We start from the raw sequence: 13,949 nt of genomic DNA on the forward strand, positions 1-13,949 counted from the left end.
GCCTACCCTCTTCATGAAAGCTTTCACGGGGAAAGCCGAAGGGTCACTTTGAGAGACGATAAATTCCCTCTTCTGCATCGGATCGGCCAGGGCGCGGCACTAGGTGATAATTTGTTTTGCTAACTAAATTAAAAGTGGAATGTAGATTTATTCGAGACGCTATTAAATTATGACGGCACCGACGGTGGAGCTTTTGTTCTAGCTACTGTGCTTGAACAGACAGACTCTGCTCTCTCCCTCGGGTCCCATTAATTGGACAAAGAATTATACTTTCTTTTGAGGCAATTTGTTGGGCGTTCATTGGATTGATTAAGAAGGGACTGCATTATTTGTTCCTTAGTTCGCTCAAAAATTGTCCATGAAATATTCACGGTTAACTTTTATAGCCGCAAAACCCTTCCTTCACACAATGTATCCCCCTTGAAACTGAACATTCTTTTCAATGTCCTCTTTTTACGATTTCCATTTTCCGCATTAATGCTGCACTAAAGTTTGCTCTCTGTTTTGTCACCGATACGGTTACGGGGTGTGTGTGTGTGCAACAGCTCATCGGATTTGCACTCCTTTGTCCCATCAGCTCGAGACAATGAAGTGCAACAAACTTTCCTGCAGGTGTAGCTTCTGCTCCTGGGATATGTGCCATCGCTAGGAAAACATCCTAACATTTTAGCATCAACTTCATTTGACTTTTTCGAAACAAAGTTGCTGCATTTTGCTCGGTTTTCGCAAAAGTTTTCGTTCCAATTTCGGTTTAACTCTTCGCCTGTTTGCTTTTTTTGGTGTATTTGCACTACATTTATGGACAAGAGACGCTAACAATGGTGCTTTCTACACTGTAATCCAAACCTGCAAACCTCCAATGCCGATCGATCGACTTACACTTACAGCTTAACGGTTGATCTCTAACCTACAGTGATTTTTATATTTACCAGCTCGTCTCTACCTCGACTTACCTCACAAAAAACGGTCCCAAAACCCGTAAAAACCATTCGACGGGTTCTATCGTCACACTAAAATGACCGACCGTTCCCCTGCAGTAGGTTCAATTCACTGATCCCAGCTCCGTGTTTGCCAGTTCGTTATCCTTTTGCGTCGAACTGATTTGGCCTCATTCGTTTTTTTTTCTTTTCTTGGTGCACTGAACCGATTCGAACAACAACAATGTTGATGATGTGGAAAGCTCGTGCAAATACTCGTGTTGGTAGAGCGTAAATGGTGCGCGTAGATGGAGATCGAAATCCATTTTGAGTTCTTTATTACAAATTCTTCTCGGAATGCTCGGACCAACCCAGAGTGCGACGGTGAAGAGGTAAACAAACACAAGAACAAGAAGAAAACACACACAAGCAGCATGAAGCTCGAGGATTATCGGGACAGAAGGTGGATATTTTCAGCTGTCCCCGAATGGAACGGAGAATGGTGCAGAGGAAGTGTGAGGGGGGGGGGAGTAAATAAATATTCAAATAACCTCAGCCACCACCTTGCCATACCATTGTCAGGGTGTGCTTCTTTCTCCGAGACCGAGACCGAGGATTCGGTACCGAAGGTGATTGTGTCAATAATCATTGGCAGGTTCAAGCTGCTGCTGGCTGTTGGCTGTTGGTGTGGCTTAGGAAAATCAGCATACCAATTTGTCACCTGGCCGCATGCCTCCGTGGCCTAATTTAATTTCAACTTTCGCATTCTAAAACGAAACCAATGCGATGCTTGAACGAACGAAGTGTTGCATATTGTGGTGTTTTTTTGTAAAAGAAAATAGTCTTTGTTAGGGGATTTATGTTCAAATTAAAGCTGATATAACCTAAATGATCGAACGCTTTTGCTCGTCGCAAGCTTGACCAAATATAATGATTATTAAAACCATTCCCTTCTCTTTTCCAGCACTTCAGCAGGATGTTTACAGCGCGAATTAACATGTAAATCTAATAAAGCTCCCTATTGCACATCACTGTGCTATGCTTGTCAATAATACACCCGCTTCATGTTCTGCTCGACCATGCTACTGCTACTGAGGAAAGCGTGGGTCCCCTTTTCTCCACTTCAGCTTTGCCAACACTGCCACAAAGCACCAAGTTTGAGAACAACATGTAACACAATAATCCCAATCAGACACGGCCACAGTGTCAACTTTGACTCAAATTGACTTCGAAGCTGTCGAAGAAGTCACAGCAGTCGCCGTACAACGCCGCCATTGTAATAGACCGTCTTGCATTGCAGTGTGACGCTGCCCCCTTCTTCCTCCTTAGTTCAAGGATAATGTCCCGTTCGCCGAAAGCAAACCATTACGCCGAAAAGTTCACCGTCCAGCCGGAGAAGAGTGTAGGAATTTGCTAGACGCAGGGCGATTCTGCGAATCTTGCAACAAAGAGAAAAACGAAGCACGAAAAGGCAAGGGGCGCAAAACCCTCCCCAAATACTTAAATTGTGCTTTGACACGGATGACCTGCCCCCCCCCATAACACGAAGGCACACCCCAAAAGCGAAAACCAAACATCAAAACCCGATCGAAGCCGTGCTTTCTGCACGATTGCACCCCCAAAAGGAAGCTTCAATCATCCCTGACCGACGGATCCCGAAGATCTTTCGGAGTGTAAAAAAACACACACATATAAAAATAAGAAATAAAGTGTCTACAGTGTCTACAGAGCAACTTCAAAGGCAAGATTACAAGATCTGAGATCGTTGCTGGAAGCAGAAGCAAAGGTAGAGGAAACTTTCCTTTATAAACCATTCACGTTTATGATTAAACTAATTTCCCTACCGTTACCCGGTGCGCCGGTTCGAGTGCTCTGCATACAAGATTTTGCCTTGTTTCTTCTCCTTTTTTTGTTTTTTTTTTTTTCTACTGCTCTCCAAACACTTGAGACATCCCTGCTCAGACCTCAAAACCATCCACTGCGGGGAAACAACGAAGCTGTGTAAAGACATTTACTTGTGCGCCAAAGCATAACGCCCGTCTGGATGATCCAGTTTGGTAGTTGTTGCTGTTGCTGCTGTAGTGTTAGAGAGGAAAATTTTACAAAATGCCCCCCTCTTCCCCTCTCCCAGCATTATGGGAGAAGGGGGGAAGAGGAAACTTTTACCTTCCAGCCATCGTTTTTCATCGCTCAATCTCCCATCTTTGCCGAGTTGTGCCACCCGGGAATGGTTCCGGCTGGACCAAAGTTCTAGCCGCTTCTTTCAGCCGCTCGGAAGTTCTGTTCTGTTTTGTTTTTATCTGTTTTTTTTTTTTTTTGTTGCAAAAATTTGAACTTCGGTAATATCGTCGATTAAGAGTGGGCCAACTTGTGTCCATCTCATTTGCATGCTTCGCAGTACGCCGCCGCAACCCGCCGTGCGAAGGTCAGGAAGCGGTAAAGCTCAACATGCCGTGCCGTACCGGCCGAGCTTTTTCACCCAAACGCCACCTTAACACTCGGTTGTGAAGGGGAAAGTGGTTGAGGGAAAGTGTATTGATAGTTTGGTCCTCCCAAGAAAGTCTTGTACGAGGCAGATTAAGCGGCGAGAGGCAAAACCGTTCCCTGTATACCTGCGCACTCGGCACCGCCACCGGCACAGGGCAAACAATTTGCATAGATTTTCCCCGTTTTCCTGCCACTTTGCTGCGCTTGTTGTGTAGAATAGTTAGTTTGGCGTAAAACACTAACCGCTATCGTGCTTTGGCCACGCAGCAAAACTAAACGAAAGCAATTTGTTTCGCCAGAGTGTTGCTTTGGATTAGGTTCATTATGCAAGAAGGGGGAAAAAGATAAACTTTAATAATCTTACGATCGTTTTTAGAACACAGTGAGTTTCACAGAGAATAAATTAAGAAAAAAACAGGTCTATTTTTGTCCTACGTGAATGATGGCTTCATTAGAGGCACCTCCACAGTGCCTAGCCAAGTGCCGGCAAAGGAGTGCTGACTTGACAAACTAATCTTTCCCCCCTCCGGCTGCGTGCTGAGACACCGAAATACTCCGCAACCATTAGGAAGTTGGGTGCAAATTCGGTAACTAAGTACACAGTACCGGAAAAAGACTTTTGACGTAATCATACAGATAAATTCGAATTAATTAAAACTTTTCCCTATGCCCTATCGCCCGGCTGCGTAGTGCGGAATAAGCATCCACTGTGCATAATGAGAGGCGTCCTTCACCCCCCGACCATCACCATTTCCACCGTGTTCCGAGTCATTCAGATGGAAAACTTCTCATTCGCTTCAAATCTCAAGCATTTCAACATACGCACACACACACACACCCATATGTGCGGATGGTTGAACAAACTTCCAAATAAAACGCAATAGATCTTCCCACACCATCCTCATGCGCTGTACGAACCTTGAGGACGATCTCCTGATCTCTCTCTCTCTCTCTCTCTCTCTCTCTCTCTCTCTCTCTCTCTCTCTCTCTCTCTCTCTCTCTCTCTCTCTCTCTCTCTCCCAGCTACTAATCTCGGCTACAAAGCTTACCATCCTCCCATACACAGTCTTCCATTAGCGCAGCGTTTTCTGCCCACGTGGCCCACACCCAGAAGGGGAACGGAGGCGTGCGGAGACAGCGAAAACTTCCTAATAAGCATTTACAAATGTAGAAATAACTAGAAAAGGCAGGTGAAAATTATGTGGCGAATGGATTGAGTGCATAAATCACTGCCTGGCTGCAGAACGGAAGAGGGCCGCACACCACGCGTCGGCAAGCAATACCGCCCCCCCCCCCCCCCGCCCCATCTCGAGGTCCCAAACCTGGCGCATGATGGCGTGGCCAAAGTTTCCTGCTCCTGCACCGGGAAAGCATGGCAAAAGTGGGACAAATGGGAAGTTTTTGCTTCGCTTTTGCGAATGATAAATTGGAGTTTGAGGAGTTATTAGATGGAAGCATACACGTGCACACACGCACTCACGCACGCATGATGATGATAATGATGGTACCATGGTTTGTGTAGCGCTTTATGGAGTGAGGAAATGAATGCGCGACATTCGAGATGCTGCAATAGAAGCCGAAAAGACGTGTTATTTGTCAATTTATTTATATCACATCCCATTGTTGAAGGAAGGGATTGTTTTTTGACATTGCTTTGCAGTTTTGATTTACTAAGAATAGCTGCTTATTGACCTCGTTTTCTAATCAATTGCAAACTGCCATATCCTGTAATGCTCTTATGCTACTCTAAATAGGTTTCATATCTACTGTTACTTATTACTTCCTGGAAATTAATCTCAACAGTCAATTATGCTGACTCGGCGCAAATTTCATCTTCATACAAACACACACACCTATATCCACCAAAGGCGGACTATCCCATTATTTGCACCCTACCTTCGAACGCGCTTCGACTAATAAGCGCAACACACTGCGCATTTATCCATCCCCCGGTTGTGTAGCAACCAAACATCTCGTCCTGTAATTGCGATAATATATCACAATACCCACTGCACATCATAGCAAGCCTCGATCTTACAGTAATAGCACACGGTACAACGGGGTATGTCTGTGTCTGTGTCTGTGTGTGATAAACATGTGTTGTGTTCGCGCGACACAACGGACACATCGGTGTCGGTGGTAAATTGCCGTACACGTGCGACACACAATTTCCACAATTTCCCCCGTTGCAGTTGCAGATTAAGGATGCAAGGAGTTGCATTTCGCAGGAAGCGGAGCGAAATGAGACAAGTGGAATTTCAGCTATGCACGATATAAAGCAACACAATTGCATACAAGAAACTGCACTTTCATCATTTATTTCTGACGGGACGGTTGTTTGGATGGCAAAATGTGGCCGTGTATTTGCGCTCAATGCCTGTGCCAGGAGTATTGATGCTAATTGAATCACATGGCACATGAAAAGGTGTGTGTGTGTGTGCACTAGAGGATACGACACGAAAGTGGAGAGAATGAAGTTGTGCATTGTATGGCATTGTAACGCAGCCGGTTCGAACAACGAGCAAAACTGCAGAGGAAACGGAGCATGAAACAATATTATAATGAGATTCATTTCCCTCGGTAATCGTTCTCAATTCTCACCCGCAGCTTTTGAGCAAGCCGAGCGAGGCATGCAAAGTGGATTAAACATTTACATCACAAAGCTTGCGGAACTAATCCAAAACCGAACGACAGGGCGCATTAGAAGAAGCCGAAACTGAAGAAGAACGGCAAAAGAAGCCGAGCTACAATATCAAATCACACCATTAATCTCATTCATTACCGCCATAAATCTGATTTGCGAGCGCGAAGAACTGTAAGCTCCAGGCGTACTGGAGGCTCCCGGCTCCCTGGTTCGGGCTTACTGGGTGGCTCACCCGCTGACTGACTGACTGATGCCCTTCAGTTAGTAAATGTGAAATTTCAAACGACCATTCCCGCGTACAGCTTCAACCACGCTACATTATTTCACAGCCTAATGAATATCTAATGCCCAGCCGCGTATCACCACAACGTCACGCAAGTTGTCAGGAGCTTTGCGAATGTGTCGGTACCGCCTCCGTGCACCCGGCGATGGCCCAGCGCATCGTGTCCACTGCCCAACATCACTTCCGGTAACTGGTTGGTCACCATCGCGAATTGAAAGCATTTCAAGTGCACACACACACACACTTTGACTTCGATAATACCTCCCGTGTCCCTTCCCCCCTGAAACCCCTATGGCGTGCATTGCGGTCAGTAGTGTGGTTCGTGGTGCGCGCAGGATGCCGCGAGCCCCATGACGAATGGTGCATTATTTATTATTCATCAAACTGGCTGAATGATGCAGATGCAAACCCATTTTACGGGGTCATAGGGAATCGGGGGATAAATCCAAAAGGCGAACATGCCGCTGCATCGTGCGCACATCGTCCGTATCATTTCAGCGTGATCTCATGTCGATTTTACCAAGGCCCCAGCCTGCCTCACTCTCCCACACCCGACGACGACGGCTTCCCTGTTGGCCGACGAGTCCTAATTATAAACTTTCTCTTGCACGCCTTCGGGCAATGGTTGCCCTTGCTCGTTCCCTTCATTACTGTGTGAAATATTCAAATTAGACGGCGATGGCGGCAGTAACATCAGGAACGGATTATCGATTATCGTACGGTTGTGGCAATCCGATTGCATTCGAAACGGCACCGATCAATATTTACTTTTCCATCAGTTTAATCGCACCAACCACGACGGTCAGCTCGACGAGCGGAAGTCATAGCCGTTGCATTGCATACCACTGTATGGAAGGCGGAAATAGAGCCACTTCTATTATGCTACAGTCCCTATATCGAATCTAAATGAACCTGACTTGTTTTTGAATAGTCTGGTGCCATTCTAACGACAAAATCTGCCAATTGTATAGGTTTGTCTACTTTGGCAAGGAGGCAAATGAACGTTTTTGGACCTTTTTTCCACGTGGAGCCGCCTGGTGGTCCATTCAAGAACGCAGTGGTGCGTTCTTCGTCTCTGCGTATGCGTCGTTCCCGGTCTCTATTGGTGTACAGTGCACGCTTGATTGAGATCGGATTATCGAATGACGTTTTGATGTGTGTTTTTTCCAATGTGGATCATGAGTTGATTATTTTATCTCCCGTTTTGTGGAGAATTAAAATATTTTTTTTAAATAAAGAGGTATTTATCATTTAAAACACTTTTCGCTTCTTTTCATCGTACACTGTCTCATCACTGTGCGAATTATTGAGCGTGCACTGTACCTGTGTTGCTAACTCTGCTCTGTGAGACGCTCTATTTTAACAACCTTTTTTCCATCATTCTATAGCATTCATAAACTAACAATAAATTGCAAACCATTTATGCAGCAGTCCAAATTTTGTTGCTTGGGTTTCTAGCACCTGCGCAAATGTCAAAGCAGCAATTTGACAACTCATCCCGACAACAATCACAACAACAACAACAGCAGACCATTTGTTTACATTCCTGCCCTCCCTTCCGTTCACGTGTGGCTCCTATTCTACTTTTTTCGTGATAATCCAAAGCGAGCTAATCTGTTCCAAACTTCCCGCAAGTAAGTAACGTTAGCTGGCCCTTTATCAGCCACCAGACACCAATAAAGCCACATTAAGTAGATAAGAATAACTTGATTAGCCATGAATAGAGAGTGCCGATGGGTACAAAGAGGACGTATTTGTTACGAAGATTTATTAGTGTCTCGTGTGTGTCGTCTTGCTTCGTGTGAATACGGTTGAGGAATATTGAACATGGTTCCTTCACTGTTGCTCTGTTCACTTTTGGGTAAGCAAATGTTCTAGCTAGCTTCTATGCGGGCACTTGTAGGCTGATCATGGGTGAACGATGGATTGGAATTTCGTTTGCTAAACAACTGTTTCTACTTTCAGTGCTATCCACCGCAAGCTCTGTGGCCGATGCCAAAGCCAATCTAACAAAGATAACATGGGCCCATGCAGTGAACGATGCCGAGTTTTTAACTCGCGTTCTGGCAAGTAAGTAACGTTCGGAGGCACCACGAATATTGGAGTAACAATCACGATACATTACAGGTGATGTTCAGTTCATCGAAGCGGACATTTCGCTCGGTTATCTGAAGGATGATGTGAACAAAGAGCGTGAAATTCCCATCATGGCTCACCCACCTGCCACTGAGTCGGACATTTCCCTCGAAACGTTCCTGCAGCGTATTCTACAGTTCAATCGCGAGGCGAGCGACCCCACGAAGGTGAAGGGAGTTAAGCTGGACTTCAAATCTATCGGTGCCTTCGAACGATCGATCGACATTATTCGAGCTAGCTACGATATGACTGCATTCGACACGTGGATTAACGCGGACATTCTACCCGGACCGGTCGATAACACTGCCACCGTCCCGGTTGATCCGACGCGGTTCTTTACCGCAGCTCGACGTCTCGGCAAAGCAACGCTCTCGATCGGTTGGACCACTCGTTGGGGACCCGATTTTAGCGAAGGCTTGTACACCGAGGCGCAAGTAGACGCGATGATTGATGCGATTCGTGCGAATGGAATCGACAAGGTTGGCAACGCCATTACGTTCCCGGTTAGAGGCGGAATCGTGGCAAATAGCGTGAACAACATGATCCGTTTGTTCTGTGCTTTGAAGGACACAAACAACGTGACGTTCACGATCTGGTCCAGCGCGAATGATGCCGTGAATGTAGAGAAGCTACGCGAATTTATCTTCACCACGGGACTGGACCGTACGTATGTTGATGTGCCGGACGATCTGCATAAAAAGCTGCATCTGGACGAAAATGCTTTCAGCAATACATGCAAAAAAACGCTTCAGGCTAGGTGTTTTGACTAGGTCAAATGTATTAACTTTGTTACAATAAATCGGCTCTGTACTGGTCATACCGTACAATTATTTTAAAAATCATTCTTTATTGCCCTTCAGTTTCCTGCCCTTGTACTTCAAGGGTTAACAGCTTCACTGCGCAACTGTCATTCGGCTTGCATCAAACGAAACGTCAAAAGGCCAGCTGTTTTCCGTACCAGTGCTTTGTTTATTTTCAATTTGGAAGAAAATACACCAATCGTTTATCGCTCACATCCGAGGTAATTCCCCAAAACTCCTACTCGTATCTTCTCTGTTTCAGTATCTGGGCGCAGTTTTTCGTCCCACCGTACATCGAACTTTCAGTGACCGTTTCTGTGTGATCGGTTGGATCCAGTACAATCGGACGCGTGATCGTGGGATCCAGTCGAAACTCCAGCTCGACAGGTTTCACATAATTTGCCTTCATCTCACTGGTAAAACCATGGTTCAGTTTCCGCTTATGCACTGGAACCACCAGTCGTGGCTGCAGAGCTTCCGGTTTCTTGGGCGCCCTTTTGCGCTCCTCCCGTTCCGTCCAGTTCCAAAACGTGACCGTATCGTGCTGATGTCTTACATGCGGTACAATATCTTTCATCGTTGTGGTCACGTATGGATCGACTAATCTGGCAAAGCCTTTCTCATTTGTGTAGATAACGGCTTTCGGACGCTCGACCGGTTTGTTGCAAACTTGCCCGAAACGAAACGACTCCGCTGGCTCCGGGATGCAGCGTGTTTCGACGGACGAACCGTATCGCTTCAACGGTACTCGCACTTCCTGGGCCAGTTTGGGCTGGGACGATTTGATGTAGTTCAGACGCTCCGTGCGATGAATGAGCCCCGCCTTCTCGTCGTACTGAAGGGGAAACTTTTCCCTAAACTTTTCAAACGTCTCCGACATTGGCTTCCAATTGTACTGAGACTGTAGCGTCCGGTAGTTGCGCTCAATGTTTGATAGCTGCACCTGTATAACTAAAAAGGGGAAAAATCATCTTTCCTTTAACCAATTTTCACTTATTTTGAAATACTTACTTTTCTTGCTATCGGACGACATGTTGAGAAAGCCTTTCAAGCGTCGACTGTTTAATGGTACCATCGAACGGTTCCCTTCAAGCACTCACCATGGCAACCGGGTTGCTATGCTTGCTGCGGAGGAGAAATCGCACAATGCAAAGCACAGCAACAAATTCTCGGTGGTTTTAACTCATTCGTTTATTTTGCATTTTTAGAGGTTCGCTTTGGCGTCGATCCGCCGGAAAAAGTTCGCCTCTTGGCACGGCCCCTCGAAACCGTTTCGTCCAGATTAATCTTTTTCTTTTTCGGCGTCGGTGTACGCTCATCGTCCGTATCGTAAGCGGCCTCGTCGCCAAACTCCGTACTGTCATCGCTGATGTCCGACTGGAAAAGGTGCTCCTTGTTGCAAAGAATTTTGTTCAGCCCGTATTGGGCTATGTCGTCGCTCAGCATCTGCAGCTTGTTGTTGAAGTGATAGTTTTCGAAGCGAAAATAGTTGACACCGAGCTTAAACGTTCGGCGCCGGTTATCGCCCACGATGAAACCGAACTCGATACCCTGGTCCAGCGCGCTAAAGATTGCTCCGGACCGCGAACAATCGTCCTTAGACTTCCATTTTGCTGTGCCAAGCTCGTCCAGCCGGGTGCAAATATCCTGCAGGGAAACTGCAATGCGATAGGGTGGATGATTTGATGGGTTTCTAACAAACAAAACGTTCGCACACTTACCGGGTCTGCCCACTTCCTGTAGTATGTACATTATTTCCGGTAGCATTATGTTCGGACACAGAAATCGTGCTTTCCTTCCTGCTTTCTGATCCGCCAACAGACAAATGAACCTTGATGAAGGCAGCCCAAAGCCAACTAGATGGTGCAACTTACAGGAAAACGATTTCACTGTTTACTGTTGTTTTCGTTTGCAGAAAATGGGACTTCCTGATTTACCGGGCCAGCCGGAAGACGATAGCGCCTTTACGATGGACGAAAACAATACCGTACACCTGGAACCCTTGAGCGAAGATGAAAGTGACAACGAATCCATGGATGCGAACGGCTATGCCGGCTATCAACCATTGAACATGGACGAACTAAATCACCCAAATCGGAGGCCGTCCCTAATGGAGGATGAAGCGGAGTCGGGTGTCGGGGAGGGAGAATCAGTCGGGTTGGATGTAGCGAATAACAGCATCAATGCAGATTTTCTCAACGTAGACGTCTGGAATGCACCACGGCCCAATGAGTTAAACATCGAGCTGGATTCTTCTAAAGCCGCTGAGGTAAGACACAGCGTTAATATTCGATTGAGTTTGGCTGAATTCGAGAGGGAGTAATTTCGTGAGAAATAATTGGATTTTGGGCTATCAAAATCAATCAATAGTTATGCATATGGTGGATGATTACATGAGCGACATTGAAGGCACGTCCTCCAAAGGTCTGTTACGTGCTCCCCGAAAGAGGACGAAAGTGATTTGAAGCAAAGTTAAATGTATTACACAACCCAGCGTTTCGGTTGACACCGATTTAATTGTAATTAAAACGGCCACCAAACCTACCTCAGGACGTGGTTTATTGATTATCTCAAAACATACATGTGTCAAGAAAGGACGTGCCTCGTGAAGGTTGCAGGTTTCTTACATTGTTGTTTCGCTCCTTTGCTTTCAAATGTGTATTTCAAGACCAATCCCACGAGAAAGGCGGGTGTGTATTATTCATTTTCATTTCCATCAACCCATGGGACACTTGGTCGTCGTCCCGTACGGACCGGACTGTGTTTTAGTTTCCTTTACTTTTCTTTTTTCTCGTCCACTGGCGATGGTTTCGGGACAAGAATTTATTGCATCCCACCCAAAACAAAACATTACCCTTCCGGTTCCGGCACACAAGGCCAAAGTGCTCCCGCAGGAATGGTCATCAAATAGCTCGAACCGCCAACGCCGTCTTTCATTGCACTGTTTTCTGTGTAGCGATGAGCGTGTGTTTTTATACATACCTGATTTGTACTTCTCCACACACACCCCGTCTCTTTGCAGATAGTGAACGTGATGGCCGGCATAAAACTGCCCACCACAGCCGTGCCGGAGTGGGCCCGCGGAGTGCCGGAAGAAGAATGGAAGGAAAATTTACTACAGCGAATTCGCCAACGACAGCAAACGGATGTTGACGATGGATGTAGCACCTCCTTCACGGTGGGAAGCAGTTGCCCGACGATACCCAATAGCAGTAGTAGTAGTAGTAGCGCTGGTGGTGATGGTAGTAGTTCAAGTACTAGGACGTGATTTATACGCCATACATACGATTCATGCCAATAATAGCGTCAGCTTTCATTCCCACGTTCCTCCTCACCCCCCAATTCCATGCCACGGATCTCACACAGCAACGGCATTGATGCTTGATGGTAATGTTTAAAAAAATGGTGAATTGAATTGGCTCAACCACCTTCTTCTATTTCCACGTTGCATCCTCGAATCCTTCTTTGAATACAATAAAGCGCACAGCGGGTTCACATTGGCCCGGCAAGCCGGCAAAGGAGTTGTTGTTCTATTTAACGATTTATTTTATGCGAAACATGAATGCCACAAACTTCCAATTCCAGGAGAGGCGGAACGTACAGTGTAGCATAATGGCACGCGGTTCACTGCGCGCTGGAACTCGGCATATGCGCCCGTGCGATCACCAGGCCAGACCTTTGCCACATTTGTACCGTTTAGTCGGCAGGCATGCCGTGCATTTGCATTTCCGTTGCACTTCCGCCTTGCGCGTGTCCGCTACTGGGAAGGGGGTAAAAGCAAATTCCATTCACACGAATCCCAAAGGAAAAAGGTGAATGTCGTCGTACAGTGCGAGCACGTTTCATAAAGTCTGACCCGACCCGAGTGGCCAAATTTTCCCTAATGCTAACGCTTTATCCGGCATGCATGCAAGGGAAAATGAACTTTTAAAATAACACAAAAATGTTCACACGTAATTTAACATATCCGCGCGCGTGCCCGCCGTTGGAATTCGCCCGCCGCCGTATGCCGGCTCTATATGTGCAAGTCACTCGAAGGGAGGGGGGGGGGAGGACTGGGATTAAGTGCGACCGCGCTGATTGCTATGCTCGATAGAGTGTAATCGTCCGGTACCGGTGTAGTGCCGGACCAGGACCGTACCGTAGGCGCATGCATGCAATGTGTGGCGGCGCTAATTGAATACACGTTGATACACCCGGCAAACATGGCATGCCATGACAATGTGTTTTTGTGATGATGGGAGGCTTTATCAAGAGTATCGTGCGGAAAATGATTGAGAAATAAAACACACGACAACACCAACCATTGGGACACGGGAGAGAGCAGGAGGAAGTGGTGGTTTGTTTTGTGTAGAAGAATGTGCCAAAGCATTTCCTTCACGGCGACGTACGGAAATCCCCGAATGATGGAAGGATTGGGCCAATCAAGGGCCAAGTTTTGCTTCACAGCCCCGGGATTTGATGCATTGTCCGCGTGCACGAAACCCCTGTGAGGACTTCAATTTTTGATTGCTATGGAAAATTGAGATTCCTTTCCAAGCTGGAGCTGGATGGACCGGAGAGACCAGGCTGCGACTCTCCGCTTCAGTATCATCAACATCAACCGAAGCGGTCGTTTATCAGCTGCAGCAGGGGGTTGGAGAAAGAGGTTTAAAGGGAGGGGAGTGCTCGTGTATTAGCAA

The 13,949-nt window shown here is 46.5% G+C and overlaps 4 protein-coding genes across 5 annotated transcripts; 2 read left to right on the forward strand and 2 right to left on the reverse strand.

Moving 5' to 3' along the window:
* Positions 1 to 7,843: 7,843 nt before the first annotated feature.
* LOC121596042 (protein FAM151B) lies at positions 7,844 to 9,309 on the forward strand. 2 transcript variants are annotated; one of them, XM_041920620.1, is made up of 3 exons: positions 7,844 to 7,965; positions 8,297 to 8,401; positions 8,459 to 9,309. In XM_041920620.1, coding segments are annotated over exons 1-3 (885 nt in total). In that variant the 5' UTR covers positions 7,844 to 7,964; the 3' UTR covers positions 9,238 to 9,309. The 2 variants fall into 2 exon arrangements, with proteins under 2 accessions (XP_041776554.1, XP_041776553.1); XM_041920619.1 differs by lacking the exon at positions 7,844 to 7,965 and adding an exon at positions 7,986 to 8,192.
* Positions 9,310 to 9,399: 90 nt separating this feature from the next.
* Positions 9,400 to 13,465, forward strand: LOC121596044 (male-enhanced antigen 1). The gene is made up of 3 exons (XM_041920622.1): positions 9,400 to 9,488; positions 11,183 to 11,536; positions 12,290 to 13,465. Exons 2-3 carry the CDS (start codon positions 11,186 to 11,188, stop codon positions 12,533 to 12,535), a joined length of 597 nt encoding a protein of 198 aa, XP_041776556.1. The 5' UTR covers positions 9,400 to 9,488; positions 11,183 to 11,185; the 3' UTR covers positions 12,536 to 13,465.
* LOC121596043 lies at positions 9,416 to 10,385 on the reverse strand. Its single transcript, XM_041920621.1, has 2 exons — positions 10,279 to 10,385; positions 9,416 to 10,218 (listed from the first exon to the last, which is right to left on the reverse strand). The coding sequence occupies exons 1-2, from the start codon at positions 10,340 to 10,342 to the stop codon at positions 9,506 to 9,508; spliced, it is 777 nt and encodes a 258-aa protein (XP_041776555.1). The 5' UTR covers positions 10,343 to 10,385; the 3' UTR covers positions 9,416 to 9,505.
* Positions 10,434 to 11,124, reverse strand: LOC121596045. The gene is made up of 2 exons (XM_041920625.1): positions 10,989 to 11,124; positions 10,434 to 10,925 (listed from the first exon to the last, which is right to left on the reverse strand). Exons 1-2 carry the CDS (start codon positions 11,032 to 11,034, stop codon positions 10,459 to 10,461), a joined length of 513 nt encoding a protein of 170 aa, XP_041776559.1. The 5' UTR covers positions 11,035 to 11,124; the 3' UTR covers positions 10,434 to 10,458.
* Positions 13,466 to 13,949: the final 484 nt, after the last annotated feature.

This window comes from Anopheles merus, chromosome 3R, assembly GCF_017562075.2.
Source record: "Anopheles merus strain MAF chromosome 3R, AmerM5.1, whole genome shotgun sequence".
Classification (NCBI taxonomy): domain Eukaryota; kingdom Metazoa; phylum Arthropoda; class Insecta; order Diptera; family Culicidae; genus Anopheles; species Anopheles merus.